Source organism: Salvia hispanica, chromosome 6, assembly GCF_023119035.1.
Source record: "Salvia hispanica cultivar TCC Black 2014 chromosome 6, UniMelb_Shisp_WGS_1.0, whole genome shotgun sequence".
Classification (NCBI taxonomy): Eukaryota; Viridiplantae; Streptophyta; class Magnoliopsida; order Lamiales; family Lamiaceae; genus Salvia; species Salvia hispanica.
Window position 1 is genome coordinate 44,355,298 of NC_062970.1, and position 24,656 is coordinate 44,379,953.

Below are 24,656 nucleotides of genomic sequence, written 5' to 3' on the forward strand. Positions count from 1 at the left end.
AAAATTAATGAAGCGAAACGACTGGGAGCAATGTCGTTTTGATATTTCAACTGTATATCAACGCTACTCTTTTAAGCACAAAAGCAAAGAAAAAAAATAGAGAAAGGAAAGAAAGAAACGCACAACACACACCAACCCTCCATCGCCATTTTCCCTCTTCTTCTTCAGCTTCACTCACTTCCCCCAAATTCCCTCATCTCATTCAACTCCAACCCTAATTCCTTGAATTAACTCTCTCCCTCTCTCCTTCTCTCTCTATCTCTCTCAGATCCACTGAGTTTGTTAGACTCAATTTCTCCGATTACATCTCTCCGCGCAAAACTCGCTTCAATCACCTTCCGATTCTCGCGTATTTCCTGCGAAGTTGTTGGGGTTATTTCAGCTCCTGAGGAGCTCTAACCGTTGCTGAAAGCCATGGCTTCGATCGGAGCAGATCTGTGCCGGAAAATCCACCCCGAGCCGGTCGACCACTTCGACCGGCTGCCGGACTCTCTCATCCTCCTGATCTTCAATCAAATCGGCGACGTGAAGGCGCTGGGAAGATGCTGCGTCGTTTCGCGGCGGTTCCACTCGCTCGTTCCTCAAGTCGACAACGTCGTCGTCCGCGTCGACTGCGTAATCTCCGACGACGATCCTTCCTCCACCTCCTCTTCCTCCTCGTCCGGTTCCGCCGCTGGAGATAAGTCGCGCCACCCGATCTCCTCTCTCTTCCGCACCTTCTTCTCCGGGCTGTTCAAACCCTTGCAGTCGCTGTCTCAGCTCATCAACCCCTCGGCGCGCCGCCTCGCGGAGGATTTCGACTGCCAAGGGGAGCAGAGCATCGTAACGCACCATTCGCCGACGCAGGTTTTGAAGAATTTCAACGAAATCAAGGTGCTGAGGATTGAGCTCCCCACGGGGGAATTGGGGATTGATGACGGCGTTTTGCTGAAATGGAAGGCGGAATTCGGCTCCACGCTTGATAGCTGCGTGATACTCGGAGCTTCCAGCGTCGTGCAGAGCGCAAACAGCAGCTGCAGTACCGCAATTGGAAGTGACAACGGAGCGGAGAACGATAACGGTAGCATACCGGAATCGTTCTACACCAACGGAGGCTTGAAGCTGCGCGTCGTGTGGACGATCAGCTCGTTGATCGCAGCCTCCGCCAGGCATTACCTTCTGCAGCCTATAATAGCGGAGCACAAGACGCTCGCGAGCTTGGTTTTGACGGATGCTGATGGGCAAGGGGTGCTGTCTATGAATAAGGAGCAGCTGGAGGAGCTGAGGGTGAAGCCTCTGTCTGCATCATCTGCTTCGAAGAGGACTCTTGTCCCGGCTCTGAACATGCGGCTGTGGTATGCTTCTCATCTCGAGTTGCCTAACGGGATGGTGTTGAAAGGGGCGACATTGGTCGCGATCAGGCCGAGTGAGCATCCGAAGAAGGAGGTGGCGTGTTCGGAGGCGAATTGGGTTGCGTCGGCGTTTGAGGAGCCATTTGGGGCTGCTGCGAGGATGTTGGTGAAGAGGAGGACCTATTGCCTCGAAATGAACTCTTTCTGAAGGAGGGGGGTTGTGATTGTCTAAAGATGAAGAGACAGATGCTGAGGTATTTTCATCTGCTTACTGAATTCTTTAATAAGTTTTGATTGTTAGTATATTGACATTGTAATTCTCCTGAGGTTTGAAGTTGAATTGTCTTGTTTATTCTTAGTGCTGTTTCAATTGTGGTAATTTGCTATGTCTTGGTTTCTGAAAATCACAACCAATTGCTTCTGATTTTTCTCTGAATTGCATATTGGATTCCCAATTACTCCATAAGAGAGATGCATAATTCTATTGACTCCCTTTGCATCTGTCTTGTCCCAAAGAGTTTTGCCTGTCTGATTTAAATGATTTCGTGATTTTAGATCCACCGCTCTATTATCTTGCAGATTGCCACATGTTATAGTTTTCTTACTCCAATTGAAGAAGATGCTTGTTGTGAACTGTTCGTTCTTTTCTTCGTCATCTTATCAAAATTGAAGGGTAGAAATTTCATTCTGATATGATGCTTTGATTGTGATTCTAGCAAACCAATATGAAGTTGTTGGATGACTTAGGCTAGAATTTCTTGAATAACACTTTTATGTCGAAGTTGTTGTGAGAGGGATTGTTGAAACAATCACCTCACTTTCTGGAAGAGGGACTTCTTACCAGTTTCCTCTTTTCAATCCTGTGCTGCCACTGCAATATCGCCGTCTCTTTTAAGCTTTGATGTCGCTTTTGATTAATTTATTCTCCCTATTACATTGGCGATTCTGACTTCCTTATCTTTCAGGTGAACTGCGGCTACTGAAATCCCGAAAGCTCAGACTTTGGCTTCAAATTTTGTTTTGAGCATAGCAAGCTGCAATCTAAGTTGCAGTCAGAGTTTATAAGCTATGAATGTGGTACGAGAAGTCGGTTGATCAAGCCAGATTGCTTTCGTTTCGAACCGACACTTATACTTTAACAACCGCGTGCTATGCAACTGGACAATCATTTTGTAAGAGTAATGTGATTTTGATAATCTCATTATGTATATGTGAATATTGTAGGTATGACCATCTATGCTTATCTGCTCCCCCTTCTAAAAGGCTCACCCACTAATAAATCTTGATTCGAATCTTGATGTTGGTCACTCTGTTTATGTCATTTGATATAATTGGCAGATATTTTGGTGAAAGTGAATATGTTATTGGTGATTACATATGCAACGTGTTAGGAAAGGCATTGAATCTCAACTGGAAATAAGGTCCCATTAGATGTCTCAATTAAGGTGGAGAAGGAATTGATTTCATAAAATAAACCAATTAGAAGCTGAAATAAATGGAAGTGACCCACCTTGCTTTTTTCCTCATCAAAAGTACTCCCCAGTTGAGTGGTTGCTTGCAATAACTTATGATGTTACAATTCCATATGCAAGAGTATAATATAGGTTGTAAATTTTGTTACTAGTATTAGTATTGGTTTATTGAATGTTGCAATTATTACTAAACAAGCAAGCTGTTTCCAGCTACTTATTTTCTTCAAAACACAATTCACCACTTCAATTATTTATGCCTCATTATCTGGCAATCTGCAACACATAGTAATAGTTGTATTCATGCAACAGCTGCACAACAGAAAATGCTACTAATCCAAGCAAATTATATGGGCAATTGTCTTCTCAATAGCAGGCAAGTTACATAAAAATTGCGAGGATAAAACAGATTTTCTCAAACAAACAAACTGCTGCTTTGGGCACAAAACAAACATTATGTAATAGAGAGCAGCAAGTGAAACAGAGTGTGCTAATAGAATTGGATTTGGAAGAAGCAATTAGAAATCCTAGGCATAATAATCATTACACAGGCGCTCTACACGGGGCGCTCTGCTCAGCCAGTGCGCCTGTTCCTTTTTCGCGCGTCTTCGCATTTACCTGCACGCAAACATACCATTCAAGTTTGCTCAGACCTCAGAACTTTCAGATTTCAAAGATGGCAACGAAGAAGAAGAAATCCATTAAACACTAGAGTCGACCACATATGGCACGCATTGTATGGTGATGTTGCAAATGGAAAATCAAGCTGTAAATGTCAAGACTCCTATTGGGGTGATTTCCTCAGCATACATAATAATTGCACACCGTTCCTATCCAAAATGCATATCTAGGCAGGTAAGTAGACAGGCGTTTGGTTTTGGGCTTGCTTATAGACATTGATTCAAATATTCTAACAAAAAAGGGGGTGGTAATAGTCAGGATGAACAAGTGTTGACTTAAGTCAGTGTCTATTCAGTCAAGAAGCATTGAATTTAAGATCCTTCTATTCAATGTTGACTGAGAACAGTCCACTTAAGCCCCCTAAACACATTTTGGCATATTCTATTTGTGACTCATTAAGTTTCCAACAGTGATTTCATTTAACAGGTGGTCAATGACATTTTACATGCTGTTATTAGTCTATAAAAGGTCAAGATCTCATATTAGACACTGTCTAATTGTCACTATAACATTGTCTGATTTAGAGCAACTTAATTGTAGAGTTAGTTAGTACTTATACTCATTAAAGAACGAATCAAACTTTATAAATAAATCTTAACCACACCTATCTGCAGAAAATTGCTCTAGCCTTGATTACCTCAGGATTGAGTATGTGCCAAATGAAATGGTTGCATTTGACCGTAAGATGAAACTATACGATATAGCTCAGATCTAAAATTAATAATATTGCAAGCAAGTGACACTTCAAGTTCTACTCCATGACTTATGTTCAATGTCAACATTTTTGCAACTAGGAGTATGAAATATTTGCACTTTTTACCCCTAAATTTCGTCTATATGTAGATCAAACAAAAACAACCTTAATTTATTACTATACTTTCTATTTTCTCCCTAAAATAACGCAAAAGCAGTTACCAGAATTTGAAAAGAAAAGGAACAAAAATGCCTTTTTGAAGACCCAGGTGTAAGAATCACAAATTGTTATACTACTACTAAAATGGAGGAAACAATAGTATTTGCAGGCAAAAAGGGCAAGTTGCTTAAGATAATAACCAAAAACCCTAAATCCTTGCATTAAAGAAAGAAATGGAAATGACAAGTGTTGATGTTTGGAGAGTTTGAGAGACCAATAGTGGGGCAGCCACAGTTAGAGGAGACAGCACTTAAAAACCTAGTTACAGAGAGGGGGAGATGCTAAAGTGGGCATCTTTGAGTGGTGGAGCAACACCTGGCTCCTCCGCCATTATGTGTTAGTAAGAAGGGAACCAAGTAAGCAGACAACCAGCCGATCTCTATTCCCGTGCGATGATTTTAATAAAAAAAGCACCAAATCAATGAGAAATTCCCCATTAATTTAATCATAAGCCCCTCCTTTTCCCGATACCAAGAATATTTTTTTTCAAGCTACTACTGTTCATCGTACTACACGGAAAAATGTGGCAACAATGTCACCGGATTCATCTAATATACGGTTCCTGAAATTAAAGAAAACTGTAAAAACTGAGTCTTTATATTAGTACCTGGTTGGACGGTGTCAGTTCTTGCCTTTCCCTCTCTGGGCGGCGTGGTGGCGGCCGTGGGCGTCGCCGTAGCAGAGCTGCAGGCCGCGGGGGTCGTAGCCGGCGGAGAGGAACTGGTGGTGGGTCTCGGCCGTGCCGAGGAAGAAACTCGGGGCGGATCCGTCGGATGAGTACCTCTGGAGGTGAGGCAGTAGTGACGGCGAGGATGAATTGGACTGAAGGGTCCCCCTGTTGAAGCCACCAAGGCCAGATGAATTGGCGGAAGAGGATATCGTGAAGTTGAGATTGTACTCAATGCTCTGCTGCTGCCCGCCGCCGCTGTTGTGGTGGTGGTGGTTTCCTCCCGCGGCGGCGTTTCCGGCAGGGACAAAGTGGTCTGGCACGAATGAGAAGTGCTGGAGCTCCGGGTGGTGGTGGTGGTTGTTGTGGTGGTCGGCGGAGACGCTGAACAGCGGCGAAGCGACGGAGGTGTAAGGGTTGTTCGCCGGAATGTGCATTTGAGCCGGACGGGCGGTGGACGGCGGCCCTAGGAGACCGGAGGTGAAGTAGTCCATGGGAGTGGAGGACCAGTGCCTTTGTGCAGCGGCGGCGGTGGAATTAGGGCTTGAGGCATTGTTACTGACACTACCAATTCCGCCACTCAAGAGCTCGGTGAAGGAAGTAGTGTGAGAGATAGTGTTGAGAGACGCGGCGCCGTGATGTGTCGTCGACTCCTTCTCCTTCTCCGCCACTCTCTCCTTTGCCCGCTCCCTCGCCTTGATTCGGCTCTCAGATCTGGAGAGAGACAGCCCCGAGCCCTTGCTCGTCTCAGAGGTGCTGCTGCACGCCGAAGATTTCGTCACCTGCTGCTGATTCGAGTAATTCAAATCGCCACCGGTGGCTCCACCTCCACCACCGTCCAAATCGATCTCAGCCGAGTCGAAGCAGAGCTGATCGCTTCCACCCGTGCTCGACCTCTTCTCATCGCTCAGCTGCTTGGGGGTGTCAGGAAACGGAGTATTCATCGGCGGCAGCTCCGCAATCGAGCTCGCCGCCGCCTTGAGCAGCCACTCCACCGCCTTGCTCGGCTGATCATACCCCAACCGATCCTGCAAATCGTAGAATTGAATAGCGGTGTTCACCGACAGCCTCACCCTCCGATCCCTCAGCCCCTTCGAAGTCAGCACCTTGCTATGCCGATCCTTCCCCCCCGAAGCTCTCGAAACCCTAACAATCCGCGACGAAGGCCAGTTGTAGAATCTCCCAACTCCACCACCGAGATCCACGGCGGCGGCGGCGGCTCCGCCTCTCTTGTTGTTACAATCCCCTTCTTCCTCCTCATCATCCATCTTCTGAGCGTGCCCTAATTTACCGCTGATTCTAGGGAACTTACATCGAATCTGATCATCCACCTCCATACATGCCTTTCCTCAATCCCTTTCCCCTTTGCTTTTGAATCTGAAGATTAGGGTTTTAACTTAGGAAAGAGAAAAACAGTGGGTAGTGGATGTGGGGAAGACTGTACCGTCCTTTGCATTGATGACGATTACACAGACTACTTTGGCTTTTGTAGCACCATATGCATACAAAATAGATACATATATATCTAGAGAGAGAAACTGTAGATATTATCTGAGAAAAAACTGTATCACGTTACATACAGAGAAAAGGTCAGAGAGAGGAGAGGGCTTTGTTTGAAGCTTTTTTGCAGTTTCCTTCAAAAGCAAAACCAAAGCCTGCTTAACCTCTGCAACAAAAAAAAATCAAAAGATTAGAACAGTCAAAACATTAACCACCACATATATCAACTCAACCACCCCCAAAAATACAATAATAGAATAGAATCTGATGCTGAGAAAGGGTAAAAGGCGATGAATGAAAAAGGAAAAATGTTCACATCAATGAGCATATAATTACTTGTGATTAAGCTGAAATTGAGGCTAAACCTAAATTATGAGGTAATTGTTGGTTGAGATTTGGGGTTTCTTCAAAGGGAAAGAGACAGGTGCTAGCTACAGAAAGAGAGCTGAGTAATTAAAGCTTCACTGACCCTAGCAATGGCAGACATAGCATAATTACCATCTGCTTACACAGACCAATTAATTAATGCATACTTGCTTAAATAAATTAATAGATTAATTAATTACGCACGAACGCTGTCGTCCAGATTAATACGCCATTAATCGTTAACGACAAATTGAGATTAGAAATCCAGCAGAAAACCGTTGGATCTCCTTAAGAAGAGCAGCTTCTCATCACGTCCTTCAAAATATAAACACGATCGCAATTCAACACAGCTCAATTCAGAAAAGCACAAGCAATTAACACGCATTATCAGTACTTGCTTCAGCAAAGTGTCGAAACCCTTGGATTTTGAAGGAGATGGTGGAGATGAGACGGAAATCGAACTCTAGAGAGAGAGAGTGGGGGTGAGTGGATGAGAGAGAAATGCAATTGAAAAGACATATGCAGGCAAATGACCCGATTTCGAAGTTTGCGAAAATGGATTTACCCGAAATTCCAGTGGAGCTGCTTCCTTATCTCCCAACTTTCCCAACTCCAAAGCAGCTAAAATTAGCTGGTTTGAATTTTATCCTAAAAATGAAAAATCACGAGAATTTAGGGTTTATAATTTGGGTCTGGAAATAGTAATTACTCAGAAATTAAAAGCCCTAATCAAATGGGGTTGAATCGAGAAAGGGCAGACACAACGCCGTTGCCTTCTCTTTGCTTTCTTTATCCTTTTATTTTCACTTTTTTCCTAATTTCGCCCACCAATTTTCCCATATTTATCGCTTGCTACTTAATTTTGTAGCCCCTTTTCATTTACAATTATTCAAATGTTAGGATTATTTTGGTGTATGCCGCTCGATAGCAACGAGTACACTGTATTCTCTAGTAAAAGGAGAAAGAATAGTTTGTTACGTACTCAACGCGCGGCTGCATTATATATTCAAAAAAGTGATGAAATTATTGTATTTTGGTTGCTCTCATCGATTTCTTTCGATTTAGGCTAAAATCATTGATTGTGATTTTAAAAAAATAGAAACTGGAACTGGGCCGTTTGAACTAGTATGATGGTTCCAGTTTAACGTATAAGAGGTGGACAGGTGGTTTTGGTTCGAGAATCCGAATCATCAATTCAATTAAAGTTGATCTGCTAGTTTCGATTTAATCATTCACCCCTTCCAATTGTGCCTTACTCGGATATATTTAGGAATTTAAATCAACCTCGTTCTTTTCTTCAATAAAATATATTCATATAAATAATCATAAACGAATTACATATATAGGAAACGATATTATCATAAAGAAGCAACTTTGAATCATGAACAAGTGACTTTTTTTTGTTAATTATAAAACAATTTCTATAGATTGAGCATAGGTTATATTGTTTTGTAGTAGCTAGGTAATAAACTTGAGGGTGACTTTATTGAAATTACATGTGTTGAATTCATTGCCATGTTTTGAGGAAACACATATGTTAATAGAAGATGTTATGAAGATTTTGCTCCTTTTTGCCCGAAGCCAAATCCACACAATTTAACAAGCTACTTAATCACAGGTTCTTGTACCTATTATATATGATAGCTGGATTTCTAACAGCTTCAATTATTTATAATCCATCAATTTTTGTTTTCAGGGTTTCATGAAAATTAATCAATTGCAAATCATCCAATTAAGTTTCTTTCATGTTATTTTAATTATATTGTTACTTGACTTTTAGATACTACCAAAAGTTAGGGCTTCCATCGTATAGTTAAACTAAATAAAAGGGTATAGTTGAACTAAATAAAAGGATTTGGGCAGCTCTAGGAAAAATGCACTGATTGAGTGACAAATTATGACACCAAATATGTAGTGTGCCTACAACTTGTTCATAACTAATTAATTACTCTATAACACGAATTCAGCATAGTGTAATGATGTTTTCACCGTATAAAGTTATGAACTAAAAATACTTTGGGGGTGTTCGGTTGACGAGACTAAATCTCTTGATTAAATATGTATCATGTTTGGTTGATAAGATTGACCCCCACAACTTAATCCTAAATGAATAGTCTCATGATAATTAGTCATAGTCTCCTCCCTTCAACTAAAATAATCCCACAACTTAATTCTAGATGGATAGTCTCATGATAATTAGTCATGACAACCGAACGCCACCTAAATCTCTAACCCTGCAATGAAAAGTCGTGCGCATTTAATTTATCATTAGTAAACTAAAATATGAAATTGATAATCATATTCTCCTATCTTTTTCAATCATTTTCTTTTATAAGTTCTCAAAAATTGCATCGAGTTACAACGAAACTAAATATCACGGACAAGTTTAGTACTATTATACTGTATTTCATTAAATTAGTACTCCTAGTAATTGTCATGTTCCCTACTATTACTCCCAACCAAACATCCCCTTAATGTTAAAATATAAATGTAAAGTGACTACTTACTAAAACAATATGATACCAAATTTGGCATATAAAAGTAAAATAATATTTAAAACAAAGGTTACTATATATATAGACATCACTAAATAACTGAGCTCCCACAAGTGGGAGTAAAAAGTTGAAAATAGTGTTCTCCACCACCCAAATGTCAAGTTGCCAATTGCTTACTCATCAAATTCCAATTTCTTTAACAAAGGTGATTTGGGTTCCACATAAATATTTTTGTTTTTGTTCTTACAAAAAATCCGTCCTACAAAAACGGCTTTAAGACACACTAAATGTAATTTATTGTGAAACCATTAGTTATATCAATTTTGTCCGTACGAAAATGATGCGCATCATCCCCCCATTTTCACCATTTATAAATTACTTCGATACTAATGGGTTGTAGAATATGATGGGCCAATACCATCAACACATAATCAGATATTATCTCTCGATCTCATGTACTCAATATTACTCCTATGTACTAATTAACTTAATTAGCCAAAAAGAAACCAATAGTGCATGCATAGTTGAACCGGTTGAATGAGGATTTCGGGTTCGATCTCGATTCAGATTGGTCGTTATGGTTTTCGAACCGTTATAGTCTCTCACAAGTTAAACCGGAACCGGCATATCAGTCTTACCGATTTCAAATTGGAACCGTATTTCTTTGATTAACCGTCGATTTTAGGCAAAAATAATGAAAACTAGAAAAAAATTGAAAAAGGCGATAGAAAAATGATTGGGAAACAAAAAACTAGCCAAAACTGCCCAAAAGACTCCTATTGAATCGAAATTGTTGGCCATTAGTTCAAAATCGGAATCATGGCGGGCTCTCCCTCCTTCCGACACCATAGCATGATCTTATGTTATTTCACTTCTTATTGTTGGTACGTTAGCACATGTCAAAATCGGGGCGAGGGCAGAGTCCGACATCGGGGTCGGAGATAAATTAATCCCCACACCCCACCTGAGGGAGGATGGGGAAAGGGTTGAATTTGCATTAGACATTAAAAGCCTTTCTCAAATTTGGACCACATTTTTGTCTCTATACCCCATCATTCGCCTTTCACAATCCCTCACCCCTTACAATCATAACATTATCCCCATCTTCAATTAAACTTCATTCTACATTAATCTTCTATCATATCATATCACACATATACACACAAACGATCACTTTCCCGCCAATTTCTCTTATGATCCATCAATCCAGCTCAATGGAACAGGTGTATGCTCTTTTTTCCGTTTAAGGATAAGCTTCCTCACTCATTAAAAATATCACATACCAAAAAATTAGTAACAAAATAAATGAATAGTTATAAAAAAAAAATACTCGGGGCAGACACAAATTTTGTTTTCAGTAGGGTTGTATAAAGTATTTCGTATGTGAAATATTGAGAGAAAAATTTCAGTATAATTTGTTTTGACCCTTGTTATCAAAACATGCATGAAGTTTGGTCAAATTCTGGTCCATCCCGCGACTTTCAACTTCAACCGAAAAAACTACGAATATTGGATTTATTCGTGACCACCCCATGCCGTTTTTTTGGTAAAATTGTATCTGATGATATGACTACCTGAAAATCATATATGGACGTTATCGATAGTGATAGTGGCAAACAGATTTGACATATTTTTTGATTTTTTCCGATTATTTATCCTTGATACATATACTATAGTACTATTTTGGTAGGGCTTAAGACCTTAGTGATTTAATCTTGTATACTAAACTGCTTATTATACGATATAATGACACAACTGATTCGTACTGATAAAATAAAATACGAAGAACCGTGCCATAGGCGGGCTTGACGAGTGGCGAAAATGGAATGGGTACTAGATATAGTGTTTGAAAACAAGCGTGAAACGTGCGTGTGTACTATAATTCTTATCCAAATCAAAGATACCACAAGATTGAATAATTAAATATAGAAATATGATAATATAAAGTAATACTATGCTAGATTTAGCACCAACTCTCTTAAGGTGTGTTGGAGCAATTCCAGAGTGAGTCAGTTGCCGGTAAAATTGAGGCCAAACTATATTATATAAATAAATTATTAAAGTGTCATCAAATATCGATCAGTTATTGGTGCAATCAATTGGCATTTATTTAATGTTTGGATTAAATAAAATGGAAGGGCAGAGTGGGAAAGAACAATAAAAAAATAAGGGGTATGATGGGAAAAGGCTGGAAAAGGTTGCATTATTTTATGTATAGAAAACAGCTTTTCAAGAGGGTCAAGCAACACATTTTATAATTTCTTTCTTTTTGTTATGGAAAAGTGATATTTCTGCTTTTAAATAGGAGTGATATTCTTTATATTTCGTCATATCCTATTTTAAAATTATTATGTTATTATTCTCATTTATATTTATTTAAATAAATTTATATAAAAAATTGACTGTATATATGTATTTCTATCAAATAAGATTACAAAAATGAATCTTACTCCTCCAGTCCTCATTAAATGTCTTAAATTTGACCGGTGCAAGTTTTACGAAATTGTTTGACTTTATGAAAAAAATGAATAGAAAAAGTTAGTGAAATATGAATAATACTTTTGTATATTAGTTTTATAATAGTACAATGAGTTAGTAGAATTAATGTGAGATCCATTTACTAAAAGTAGTAAAATTAAAATGAAATACTATTAGAAACGTCCCATTAAGAAAATATGAGACATTTAATAGGGAACAGGGGGAGTATTTACTTTTTGTGGAACGTTCTTCAAGTAATACACGTTGAAAATGTTGGTGAAATATGAATATCATTTTCATATTCTCCCCATGTTCTTATTTATCGAGGGCTTAAACTTTAATGTGTAATTGATAAAGTATGAAAAAAATATTGATAAAACATAAGAGAATAATAGAAAAACAGTTAAAAAAAGGGGACTATTTTCAAAGGGAATAAGTTAATGAGATGCAATATCTACTTATCATTCATTAAAAAAATGAAATAGTATTTTTATTATCAAAGTGAGTAAAATATAAACTAAGATTTATATGAAAAATGCAATGCTACTAATTTTTTCACATATTTTTCTTTACATTCCTTAAAATATATTGATTTAAAATGGGATATTTTATTTTATTTTATGGAGTATACTTTAATTCCTTTTAATTTGATAAGAAAAACAATAAGTAAAAAAGATACTCCATAAAATAGTGGAGAAAGGAGGCATGGGCACGTGTCCGTGTCTGAGAGGGAAGTGAGTGGGATGACAGATTCAAGGCATCGGGAGCTGACTTCTCGATCAGCATACAGCACGTGTCACGGTCTTCGTGAGCCATCATCACTCCTCTTATTTATCATTATGCCCTTCACTTTTCGCATCTTTACACATTTATTTCCTCTTTTCCTTTTCTTTCAACTTGTTTCCATTAATTATAGAAATAAATGTATACAAGTAGTAGTAGTATAATCCTTACTCCTTATTATATTGATAGTAAACTTATGTCATATTCATAATATAGTATTTCCTTCCAATTTTTAATTTGTTTTAATCAAAGCACAAAGTACTTTTTAAAATTGGATCAGTATATGTACTTACAAAATATGGAAGATATCATATAGTTTTATAGCTCATAATCCTAATTATTTTTCTTCATATTTTTAATCACAGATAATGTATAGTACTATTTATTGAATATAAATTTCGAATTTCTACAATTTTTCTTGATATTATTCGATAGATTATATTTTTTTTATAGATATGGGTACTTTAAAAGTTGAGCTTATAAATTCTACGTGTGACTAAAATACCTGAGCTCACCCTCACTTTATTAACTACGAGTACTAATAAACTAAATTACCATAGCTTCACCATTGTTTTTAGGAGATGTTATTTTGTGTGTTAAGTACTGAGAGAAAATATAATTTTATAAATGATTGAGAGAGAACTATTTTTAAAAGAAGAAATATGATATCTTTTATGAGACAAATTAAAAAGAAAAGTGTGACATCTATCTTGGGTTGTGACGGAGGGACCAGTATACATTATTTACATGTAATGATAACTGTGTCCAATTCATTTAATCATTCTACACAAATGGTGAGTGCGTGTATATATATATACATATAGTTAAAGATAAAAGAATACAGGTGTACGTTTTGTAAGTGATGAGTAAATAGAACAATGTACAAACAGAAGAAACTTAAAGGTTTGGCAGAAGTCACGAGACAATGATGCATTCGTATGATACATCTCTTATTAAAACTAAATGAATTCCATTTTTTATCCTTTTATTTATGTAGTGTTGCAACTCTGTCCATCCGGAGATAATTGCGTTGTCCGGATGGACAGAGTTGCTCCTGCGAGCAATTATTTATATAATATATCCATGATATTAAGCCGACAATTTCACTATCAGGTAATAACATGAACATGGTTGAGCTTAAATATTTATTGTACGAAAGTCTAAGCAATTGTATCACCTTAGCCGTGGACTGTTCACTTCATTTCATGCTTCACACTTCATTCGAGTGGATGAATGACGTCACAACTCACAACAGAATGACAGATATGAAGGAACTGTTGATAAGTCGTGGTGTGGAATATGAAGGAACTGTTGATAAGTCGTGGTGTGGAATGATTGACGCCACAAACGATGGTCTATAAAGACATACATTAATTTCTATAAGTTTAGGATTTTCGTTGCCTATATAAAGGTCTCGTTGTTGGACTATAAAGACACATTTGAATATTAATATTATGATGAGTTTTATCTCTCTTGAGTTCTCAATTGCTTTTTGTCCGATTTAACAAACGATCTTCACAATCGTTTGTGGCGTCAATCATTAAACAACATGCACCACCAGGGACGGATCCACCTTAGCACAAGGTGGGGCAAATGCCCCTCCTCAAATATTTTTAACATATGCTATTTTTTTAATTTTGCATTTTTTAAAAAATTTCTTTATATCTGCCCCTTCTCAAATTCTTAAATTTTCCTTACATATAATTTTGCCCCCTCCATTTATATTCCTGGATCCGTCCCTGGGCACCACGACTTATCAACGATTCCTTCGTACCCGTTGTGACATCATTCATCCTTCTGTACCAATTTTCCCACCCTATTCTTTTCAAAATCTTCATCATTCATCAAATAATCATATCGCCAAGTCTGTATATAGTGTTAGTTTGGGCCGCAAGTAGATGAAATCAAGTTTTAGCACTTTTAAACCTTTATTTTGTAATAAGATTTAGAGCACATGCAATTAATTATTTGTCACGCTGGCTGTATTTTCAGTTATGCGCTAGCAACTTTTTGGATAAATCTATATGTCTATATAAAGAATGCACAAATCTAGAGTAATCAAAAGTGCTTGAGATTGCTTCTATCAAAATTGTCATGGTCCCTATTCTTTTATTCTTTTTTTTTTCTACATTATGGTTACTATTATTTAATTCACAAAACTAACAAATGAGGTATGTTGGTATATATGGAGAGTCATGGACCACGGCATAATTGTCACTGAGGTAGTAGTATTTAATACGGAATTAATTTATTATTTTTGTAGATATAACGATATCATGTGCTTTTCCAACTTTATAGGAGTAATAACTTTTTTCACCTAATAAAGTGGTCATTTTCCATGACATAAATCTAAAGTTATTTTGAATGCTAAAAGGAGGGAAAACGAAAAAAAAAAAATTACTCCTATAATGCAATAATAAAAACGTATTGTTTTCCTAATGGGTGTGGTCGAGTGGCATGAGACTCGTCCATCCTTAACCAAATGGTCAGAGGATCGATCCGTGTCTTTGGGTATGGAGCAACTTTAAATCCTTGGGCCAGCTGTTTTACCCATTGAGGTGCCTACAAATCAGCGCGGGAACAGTTACTGGGCCAGGCGGTGAATACCCTTGGTAATTAAAAAAAAACCGTATTGTTTTATGCGTGTGAATATAAATGATGGATATCTAAGTTTTATGGAGTGTTTTGCTCTTGTAAAATGGAAGTTGGCGAGATCAATATATATTTCTCTAAAATTATTGATTGACACGATTATTTTAATATTATATTACTCCCTCCGTTCCTGATTAGGAGTCACACTTCGATCGGGCACGAGTTTTAAGAAATGTAAAGAAAAGTTGGTTGAAAAAGTTAAGTGGATTGTGAGACCCATTTTTTTGTATTGGTTTTATAATAAAATGAGAGTGAATTGAGTTAGTGGAATGTGAGACCTACTTACTATTTATGGTAAAAATGAAATGTGACTCTTAATTGAGGATAGACCAAAATAGAAAAAAATGTGACTCTTAATCGGGGACGGAGGGAGTAATTGAAATGATAATTGCAAATTTACCATGATTCGACATTAACTTTTAATTGGGCCGTGAACTAGAGAATAGACTGAAAGGCCATAATCAATTGGACCTTCAAAATTACTCCCCCCGTTCCATAAAAGTTGAGTTGTATTCCTTTTTAGTCCGTCCCAACAAAGTTGAGTCATTTTATTTTTTAACTAAAGACAGAACATCTAATCACTCTTATTTTATTCCATCATTTACTTTACTCTCTCTTATCTTTTCTACTTTTTTCATCTCTATCATTTATTTAATATAAATTCTTAATCTCCGTGTCCAAAAATTTTGTCTCAACTTTTATGGGACGGAGAGAGTACGATTTTTAAAGCCCAATTCAACTAGAGGCCCATACAAAATTGAACCAATTAAACTATTTTATGCCCATTTTTAAATTAACAGTGCAATCATCGCCTTCCGCCGCCGTCTTCCGCCGAGAGAAGCCCTCACAGAGCAACTGAGCTCGCCTGTTCAGTTCACTCGTACCGCTGGTTAGGTCAAAGGCGCTGTTGAGCTATTGTTGTGCGATCAAAGTTCTCATTCAAATTCGATAAATGGCTGCTTCTAATTCTTCGAAATTGTTTCGTGGTACGTATGTTTTACCATACTCGATTGACTCCTATCTTTCGCTCGAATGAAGGAATGATTCGTTTTAGTGTCATCAGTAGAACTTGAAATAGGATTAGGAAATGAATTCCAATTTATTGCTTCTGGTTTTCTGGAAGATTTTACCCCCAATTATGTGCGACCTGTTAATTGTTATCATGTTCTATTCTGTTGATTCCTTTTATAAGAAATTGGCGTGTTCGAGCTGAAGATTTTGCCCTAAGTAGGTTTCGTATTTCCTCGATAGATCTAATAATATGAAAAGCAAAACAGAAATGAGTTTCAATTTTGCTGCAAATCTGAAGCTATGTGAAGTTTATAGGCCAAAAATGAAATGAATGTGTTAGTTGCAGCATCCAATCAGATTGCTGAAGTTTACCATCACTGGCATTCTCTTGGAAACTGTTATTTGGAAACATCCTTTTATTGTTAGCTTAAACATCTGCTTGACATTTTATCATCAGTTTCAATAATTGGAATCTTGCAAAACCAGATAGCTAATATTCTCTTCTTATGTGTGACGAAACATCAGTCGGTCTGTCAATTCTGGGTGGTCTGAGCAACAATGCTCTTGGGGCGAGCAGGCCGTCTTCCCAATTGGCAGATATGGATTTCCTATCTCAAGTTAGTATAGTCCATTCCCTATGTTTTGCCACATAAGTTACCATTTGGTCATAGTGCATTCATTTACTTCACCTTAGCTCAATTCATTAGTCAACATTGTCCATGAAGACTTGATGTGGTCCCTGTTGTGTTCTTGTGAATATCGGTTAGTATCTTCAAGATTATAAGTTGAATGTAACTCGCGACATTGTGTTTTAAATCTTGTGGGAGCAATGTAGTTGTTGGTTGTGTGACTGCTAAGTTTGGAATTTGATCCTAGTGCATTCATTTTCTTCACCTTAGTTCAGTTTTCTATGTGTATGACTGTTACTTTTTATCTAATTCATTAGTCGACGTTGTCTCTGAAGTCTTAATGTGGTCGCTGTAGTGTTCTTGTGAATATCGGTTAGTATCTTCAAGATTATAAGACGAATGTAACTCGCGATACCTGTGACCGTGCTAAGTATCTTCACAACATCTTGGTTTATATCCTGTGGGAGCAACAACATGTTTGTTGGTTTTCTGACTAAATTAGTACTCCATGCAATGTGCATAAGGGATATGTTTCGTAATCTTATATCGTATCAGTTACAAGAATAATAATGCCGGGGAGATTGATTACATGACTAATGGATGTATATGTCTCCAGCAAACAAGGACATTCATACAGATGAGGACTAACCTTAAAGTGGTGGACAATTCCGGGGCTAAAAGAGTGATGTGCATACAAGCACTGAAGGGCAAGAAAGGAGCTAGACTGGGGGACGTAATAGTAGCATCGGTCAAGGAAGCACATGTTGGTGGGAAAGTGAAAAAAGGAGACGTTCACTACGCTGTTGTAGTTCGTGCTGCAATGCCACGGGGCCGCTGTGATGGGAGCGAAGTCAAGTTTGACGACAATGCTGTCGTACTCATCAACAAGCAAGGCGAGCCAATCGGCACCAGAGTGTTCGGCCCCGTTCCTCACGAGTTGAGGAAAAAGAAGCATCTCAAGATTCTCAGTCTTGCTGAGCAAATTGCCTAAAGTGTTATCACATACTAAAATCTATCATTGCTATATGTAAGAACTCAGAGACTGATTTAGGTATCACAGACTTCTTCCTGTTCTGTCGATGAAGTATATCCAGAAAAGGGTGATATAAATTCTAATGAGTTCCTGTTTTATCTTTCATTTATTAGACTCGTAACTAAATTAGAAAATTTTAGTTTGCAACAAAACAGTTTTTGTCATGATGCATCTGTTAAAAAATTAGTACTACTAAAGGATAAATGTTAATTTTTACAAAGAGACTAAATGAGAACTAAATACATTAACCAAATTTTCATTTTCCTAATAAATTAATTAATTTACCAAGCAATATTATATTTTTCCAGTTTTATTCTGATATTTTCGATTCTAGATCAGCCCGTGGGAAGTTGTCACGGCTCATGATTTTTCTCTTTTCCCAAATGCCGAATAGAATTGCAAAAAGATTGAAACTTGAACCAATAGAATCTGTATGACGATTTCGATCCAACCCGTTACAGTTTATTGTGGTTCATAAATAGGAACCATGTACACTCCGGTCCCATTAGAAGTTTCATTTCACTTTTACTATTTTTTAGCAAATGAATCTTATATTCTACTAATTCACCCTACTCACATTTTATTATAAAATAAATATAAATGTTCACATTCTACTAACGTGTTTGTTATATCACTTTCAAATACAAAGTCAATCAATTTTTTAAAAAATATGCCGATCAAATTTGAAACTTCTAATAGGGACCATGGAGGATCTGATTTTGGGCTGATCTGATAATTTGAGTTTAACCATGCATCTCTACTCTTAACCTCTCTCCCATGACACGTACTCATTCTTATTAATTTTTTTTCTTTTAAAAACAAAAATATAATGGGCCAGGCCCACAACCCCCAAAACGGGCCGGATATCTCAAAGCTGAGCCAAGCCTCCTTACATTCAAAGCTATAAGAAAAAGAGGAGCAGAAACGTGAGAAATGCAGCGAAAAAGAAGACGGCGTTGGTGTCAGCTGCATTCAAAATCAAAGCTCTCTCTGAAATCAAAAATCATGAAACGACGGCGTTTCCTGTCGGGCTGTCGGCGCTTTACTCTTCAATCACGGCCGTAACCACCGCTCTGTCTCTTTATACACACTTCTCATTTAATGCGTGTTGATCTTCGTCAGCTCACGCTCTATCACGCCTCCTGTCAAAAGCTTGTACCCTCTGCGTGACCTACCGCCTCCTCCCCCTCTCTCTTTCTCTCTCTATATATATTATGTATGTATATTTTGTCCTTCACTCGTCTCACGTAATTCCGGTGACTCTAACTGTCAATTTTATTTATTTAAACTTATTTTTATATTTTTCTGTTGTGATTAAATGATTATGAGGTGTATCTTGGACTGGTGGACCCCGCTGTGGATTAGGCCTCGTCATTGGTTCACGATAAAACACACTCTATTTTTGAGTGGGACATCACATTAAATATTGATTTGGACTCAAGTTCCCAAGTTGTGATCGAATTTGATCGAAAGTTTCTGTAATTATTTTAATTAGGTGAATTATATTTTTAAGCTTTATACTTTCAGCAATGAACATTTGCTTTTTGCGGTACCTAAACTCTACCACTTGTTTGTTTCAAGTGCTTTTTCACTTTTTGATCAATTTTTTAGACAAAAACACATCTGAAGGCCTAAAGGGCATTTTTGTACATTACGTTCCAAAAGTAGGGCCACTGAGAACATTTTCGGATGAACGGCGATGAATATTAATTTCACAAAATCAGTTGAATATTAAATCTAAAAATTTAATCTTTGACTCATAACTCTAAAAACTGAACTGCGATGGATATTAAATCGCACAAAAAAACAGTTGTTCAACCACAATGAAACTACACCAAATTAGACTACAAAGCAACCGAAAATCCAACATCACTAGTTGCCATGCAAAATTTGAAAAATTCTAGAAATTAAACAAACAAGCATTTTACACTGGCGCCTACTTTTGGAGCGTAATATACAAAAATGCCCTTTACGCCTTTGGGGGTGTTTTTGTCTAAAAATTTAGTCAAAATGTGAAAAGGCACTTGAAATGAGCAAGTGATATAATTTGGGTACTGCAAATGATATTTTGCAAGTATAGGTACTGCAAATATTTGTTGCTGAAAGTATAGAGCCTAAAAATGTAATTCACTCTTTTAATTATTGATTTGCTTAGTAAGCTATTCCCTCCGTCCAAAAAAAATAGGATAATTTATGTATGACACGGATTTTAATGTAGAATTGGTAAAGTAAGAGAGAATTAAAAAAAGTAATAGAGAAGGAGAAAAAATAAGTGAGAAGCAGTGTTAGTGGAATGATGTGTATGATTATTATTTATTCAAAACTTTCTATAAATGAATGTGCTCTATTTTTTGTGTGCGACTAAAAATGGTAAATGTGTCCTATTTTTTTGGACTGAGGGTGTATTTATTTATTCTAATTTTATACTAATAATTTAAATTTTCAGAGTTGAATATAGAGTTATAGTAGTATTAAATTAAATAATTTTATTAGGATATTAGTATGAATAATAAATGAAATGTGAGGGAGAGAACATAAAATTTTATTTAAGAATATATAAAATGGAAATGAAAAAACACAAACAGGTGAAATGGGTTTAACAAATAAAATTATAAAATTTTAGTCTATTATGGGGGTCGGATCAATGCAAAATTAGAATTTTACGAAAGGTTAAAAAACTACGTGCAAATAGCTTAATTGAATTATTGAGAAAAAAGAATTTGTCAATTTTTTCAGGAATAATAGTTTTGTTTGAACATAGAATGTTAGTGTATTGAAAAATTTAAATGAAAATGCAAAAAGAATGAATATATATGATGTCACGTGTCGAAGAGCATATTCTAACAAATTTTTAAAATACGAACAAAGACCTGTACCTCGTTAAACAATCCTCATGAGGTAGTACTTTTTTTAATTTTGGTTCATTATTTTGTAGAACCAACACATTTATTACTATTGCAATAAAAATGAAACGCTTATTCCTTACCTTGCCTTATATATTTACCAATATTATCATTAGTAAACTCACCAAAACTATTATTACTACATGTGAAAAAAATTTATGTCCCGCCTATGTTCTTTCTAAACACATAAAACCAAATTAATTAACTCAAAATTACAATAGAAATGAGAATTATATTCCACTTGCGACAAAAACAAAAAATAATGGTTAAAACTCATATCTTAACAAAATTAAACCTTACTTCGTCCAAAACTTAGACACATTTTGCTACTACTTATATTGTCTACCATTTAAAAATGCATTTATAATTTATCTATTTTTAGTAAGCGGATCACATACTCCACTAACTCAGTTAGTAGACATTCTACTAATTACTCCCTCTGTCCCACTTTAGGAGTCTCAGTTGAGTTCGGCACGAGTTTTAAGAAATATAAAGGAAAGTTGGTGAAAAAAAATAGTGGAATGTGAGTCCTACTTCTTTAGATTAGTTTTATAATAAAATGTGAGTGGAAAAAGGTTAGTGGAATGCGGGGCCTAATACCATTTATGGAATATTCCAACCGGGACTCCTAAAGTGGGATACCCAAAAATGGTAAACCGGGACTCCTAAAGTGGGACATAGGGAGTATATTATTACGAAGTACATAAAAACGGTACTCACACTCTACTTATATTTTCATTCATTTTCTTTATGCAGTCAAATGGAACAATTTTTAAAGACTCGTGTCGAGTCAAAACGTGTTTTTAAATGGCGAAGTGATAAAGTTCTTTGTAATGATAAAAAGACTCTATTAACACAATGGGATAAAACAAAAAAGTCTTGTAGGATTAACACAAATATTAAGGTGATATTGGGATTGAAAAAGTATTGGTAGGATTAACACAAAAATGAAAGTGGTATTAGCAAAAGAAAAGAAAACACAATTCACGCATTTGGTTGCGATAGAAAGGTACAAATATACAGTTATCCGGAAAATAGAGATAAAGCCGAATGCAGAAAGCATGATATTTCCAGGCCGCCAGACACTTCTCCTGCTACTCTACAGCTATATCCCTCTCTCTCTCTCTCTCTACAATTCTGTATCTATCTATCTATCTATATATATATGCAATGCATGCTTCAACAGTCAATTCATTCCTCTCTGCTTCGATCTCCTTCTCAATTTCTCCAGATCTCTCTCTTTTTTCAATTTCGGCGATTTCATCGACAATTGCGTCGATTCGATCGGAGATCGGAGCAATGGAGGTAGTAGCGAAGGACGTGCGATCGGCGGCGGTGCGGATCGTGGATCAGCAGCGGACGGATCTGGAATCGGCGTGCGAGAAGGTGAGCGCGATCGTCGCCGGCAACGCGGTGGTCGTCTTCACCATCAGCGGCTGCTGTATGTGCCACGTCGTCAAGCAGCTGCTCTTCGGCCTCGGCGTCGGTCCGACGGTCGTCGAGCTCGACCGCGAGGCCGCCGGCGGGCCGATCCTCTCGCTGCTGCACCGCCTCGGCGGCGGAGGGAAGGCCGTGCCGGCGGTGTTCGTCGGCGGGAAGTTTCTCGGCGGGATCGAGACGGTGATGGCGTGCCACATCAACGGATCGCTCGTGCCGCTCCTCAAAAACGCCGGTGCTCTTTGGCTTTGATTGATTTGTGATGCTTAATTCAACTAACTTGTTTTAACTGGTGAATTGGTGTTTGATCATATATATATGCATGGAGGATTTGTGTTATGTTTATGAGATGGATTGGTGACATATTTCATGTACATATAAATCATGATGCTATTGATTAGCCATATGTTGTCATCCATTGCCAAACTTTATTATCAAAAAAAATAAATTTTCATTTCTGATACTTAAATTACTATACTACTATACTCGTTTCATACTATTTTAATCATTTCTTTTAGTTTATGAAATTGACGTTTAATGATTAGATTGAGAGAATGAAACATAAAGAATTGATATTTAATGATTAAATAAAGAGGATAAAATATCAGATACAGTTAAATGCCAAAAAATTAACAATTACTCCCTCCCCCGGATAATTCGACCAAGTATTCCATTTTAGGCCGTCCCACATAATTTGTCTCATTTCATTTTTACCATTTTTGGTAGTGGACCTCATATTCCACTAACTCATTCCTACTTCCATTTTAAAACTAATACTTTAAAAGTAGGACCTACATTACACCAACTTTTTCAACTCATTTTTTATTAGTAGATTTTTTAAATTTCGTGTCTGGTCAAAGTGTCCCAAATTATCTGGGACGGAGGAAGTAAATGCCAAAAAAATTAAAGCTAATAAAAGTGATTTGAGATAATTTTAAATGGAATGTGACTAAAGTAGTTTGAGATGGGAATGTCATTTTGACCACTCCTTCAGTTTGCATTGTAAAGTTTTATTTTGACTCAAAGTGAGTTTTAAGAATTAGAAATAAACGTGAACATAAAAGGTAATGGAGTGTAAATTCAGTGTGTAAGAATAAAATAGCAAATAAAGTATTAAAAGAATAAAGTTAATCAAAAATAATTTGAGATAATCCTAAATACTCCTCCGTTCCAAGATAAGTGACCTACTTCTTTTGGACACGGAATTTAAGGAATGATATTTAAATAAGTTAAAGTGGAGAGAGTAAAGTATGAGAAAGATAAAAGTAGAGGAGAGAAGAGAGAATAAAGTAGGTGGAAGATAAAGTAAGAGAGATGACTCTTTGCTAAAAATGGAAATAGGTCATTTATAATGGGACACTCCAAAAAGGAATACAAATCACTTATCTTGGGACGGAGGGAGTAGAATACTTATGATAATATGGGATGAAGAAAAAAAAATATATTATCCTTCGGTATGCATTATAAAGTCTAATTTTGATTCGAAATGAGTTTTAAGAATAATGAAGGCATGCGAACACAAAATGGTAATGGAATGTAAATCCAGTTTGATATGCTCCACTTTGTTCCAAAATATTAAAAATTTTGACAAAAATAAAAATAGTTACTACTACTACTTACTATTTAACGTCCCAAAAAGGAATATAATTAAGGGTCCCACTTGTATTTATTAGTTTTAAATGATATGTGAGTGGAATGAGTTAGTGGAATGTGGGGTCTCTTTACCATAGTATGAACTTTTTAATTTTGAAAACATATAAACAATATATTATTCTTACTCATCATTTTATTTACAACTTATACCATTGTTGTTAGTTTTAAAATGAGTAAATTGAAGATCAAGAAAAAATGGTACTCCTTATTCCTGAAAACAGAAAGAGACTAACTTTTTTTGAACAAATCAAACAGAAAAAAAAAAGATTGTTGATTATGTACAAAAAGAGTAATTTTTTCTAGTTAAATCACAAATTAGGAAGAGAAACTAAATTTTGATGTTGTGTTCAGCACACAACTTCTTGAAGAACTAAGCACGGTTTTTTGCAAGAGATCACGATGCCCCTGCCAAGTATGATCAGAATAAGGGTGCATCTTATATTGAGAAATGGGATCGAGATGAAGAGACCTTTAACAAGTATGGATACCTAGCGGGACTTCTTGACGCGTTTGGCAGGTCTTAGCGCTTCTTTCCTTGGCTCCTCCGGAAGTTTTATGTCTGTAAGAGCACTCCCAATGGAGTTCCCTAAAAACTCCCTTATTTCTCCCTAACTCCTGCCACATCAGCGCCACATCAGCACCAAAATTTATCCCC

The 24,656-nt window shown here is 36.9% G+C and overlaps 4 protein-coding genes and 1 non-coding gene across 12 annotated transcripts in view; 3 read left to right on the top strand and 2 right to left on the bottom strand.

Annotated features, from left to right (window-relative positions):
- Nucleotides 1–2,629, top strand: part of LOC125195943 (F-box protein At5g46170-like) — a 3,158-nt gene extending 529 nt beyond the window's left edge. Inside the window, exons 2-3 of one of the 2 annotated variants that reach the window (XM_048094244.1) lie at nt 517–1,585; nt 2,297–2,629. In XM_048094244.1, the coding sequence (XP_047950201.1) occupies nt 517–1,539 (1,023 nt within the window). In that variant the 3' untranslated portion in view covers nt 1,540–1,585; nt 2,297–2,629. Of the gene's footprint in view, nt 1–97; nt 1,586–2,296 lie in introns of those variants that run through there. The other variant, XM_048094243.1, reaches the window with a different exon arrangement.
- A 498-nt stretch (nt 2,630–3,127) lies between these two features.
- LOC125195942 (transcription factor TCP2-like) lies at nt 3,128–7,680 on the bottom strand. 6 transcript variants are annotated; one of them, XM_048094240.1, is made up of 4 exons: nt 7,493–7,680; nt 6,642–6,727; nt 5,002–6,438; nt 3,128–3,418 (listed from the first exon to the last, which is right to left on the bottom strand). In XM_048094240.1, exon 3 carries the CDS (start codon nt 6,396–6,398, stop codon nt 5,016–5,018), a length of 1,383 nt encoding a protein of 460 aa, XP_047950197.1. In that variant the 5' UTR covers nt 6,399–6,438; nt 6,642–6,727; nt 7,493–7,680; the 3' UTR covers nt 3,128–3,418; nt 5,002–5,015. The 6 variants fall into 6 exon arrangements, with proteins under 6 accessions (XP_047950197.1, XP_047950199.1, XP_047950198.1 ...); XM_048094242.1 differs by lacking the exon at nt 7,493–7,680 and adding an exon at nt 7,322–7,432; XM_048094241.1 differs by lacking the exon at nt 7,493–7,680 and adding an exon at nt 7,132–7,216.
- A 127-nt stretch (nt 7,681–7,807) lies between these two features.
- Nucleotides 7,808–7,923, bottom strand: LOC125197706. Its single transcript, XR_007172233.1, has one exon. It is a non-coding gene; the product is annotated as a U5 spliceosomal RNA (small nuclear RNA).
- Nucleotides 7,924–16,140: 8,217 nt separating this feature from the next.
- The window catches only part of LOC125196982 (50S ribosomal protein HLP, mitochondrial-like), a 17,823-nt gene continuing 9,307 nt past the window's right edge, over nt 16,141–24,656 (top strand). Inside the window, exons 1-3 of one of the 2 annotated variants that reach the window (XM_048095663.1) lie at nt 16,141–16,321; nt 16,872–16,963; nt 17,592–17,977. In XM_048095663.1, coding sequence (XP_047951620.1) covers nt 16,288–16,321; nt 16,872–16,963; nt 17,592–17,966 — 501 coding nt within the window. In that variant the 5' untranslated portion in view covers nt 16,141–16,287 and the 3' untranslated portion in view covers nt 17,967–17,977. Of the gene's footprint in view, nt 16,322–16,871; nt 16,964–17,591; nt 18,105–24,656 lie in introns of those variants that run through there. The other variant, XM_048095662.1, reaches the window with a different exon arrangement.
- Nucleotides 22,137–22,787, top strand: LOC125196983 (glutaredoxin-C1-like). The gene has a single exon (XM_048095664.1). It carries the CDS (start codon nt 22,211–22,213, stop codon nt 22,598–22,600), a length of 390 nt encoding a protein of 129 aa, XP_047951621.1. The 5' UTR covers nt 22,137–22,210; the 3' UTR covers nt 22,601–22,787.

Excerpts from the sequence above, each read along its gene's own strand:
- LOC125195942 (XM_048094240.1), bottom strand. The coding sequence starts at position 6,398 with ATGGAGGTGGATGATCAGATTCGATGTAAGTTCCCTAGAATCAGCGGT.
- LOC125196983 (XM_048095664.1), top strand. The coding sequence starts at position 22,211 with ATGGAGGTAGTAGCGAAGGACGTGCGATCGGCGGCGGTGCGGATCGTG.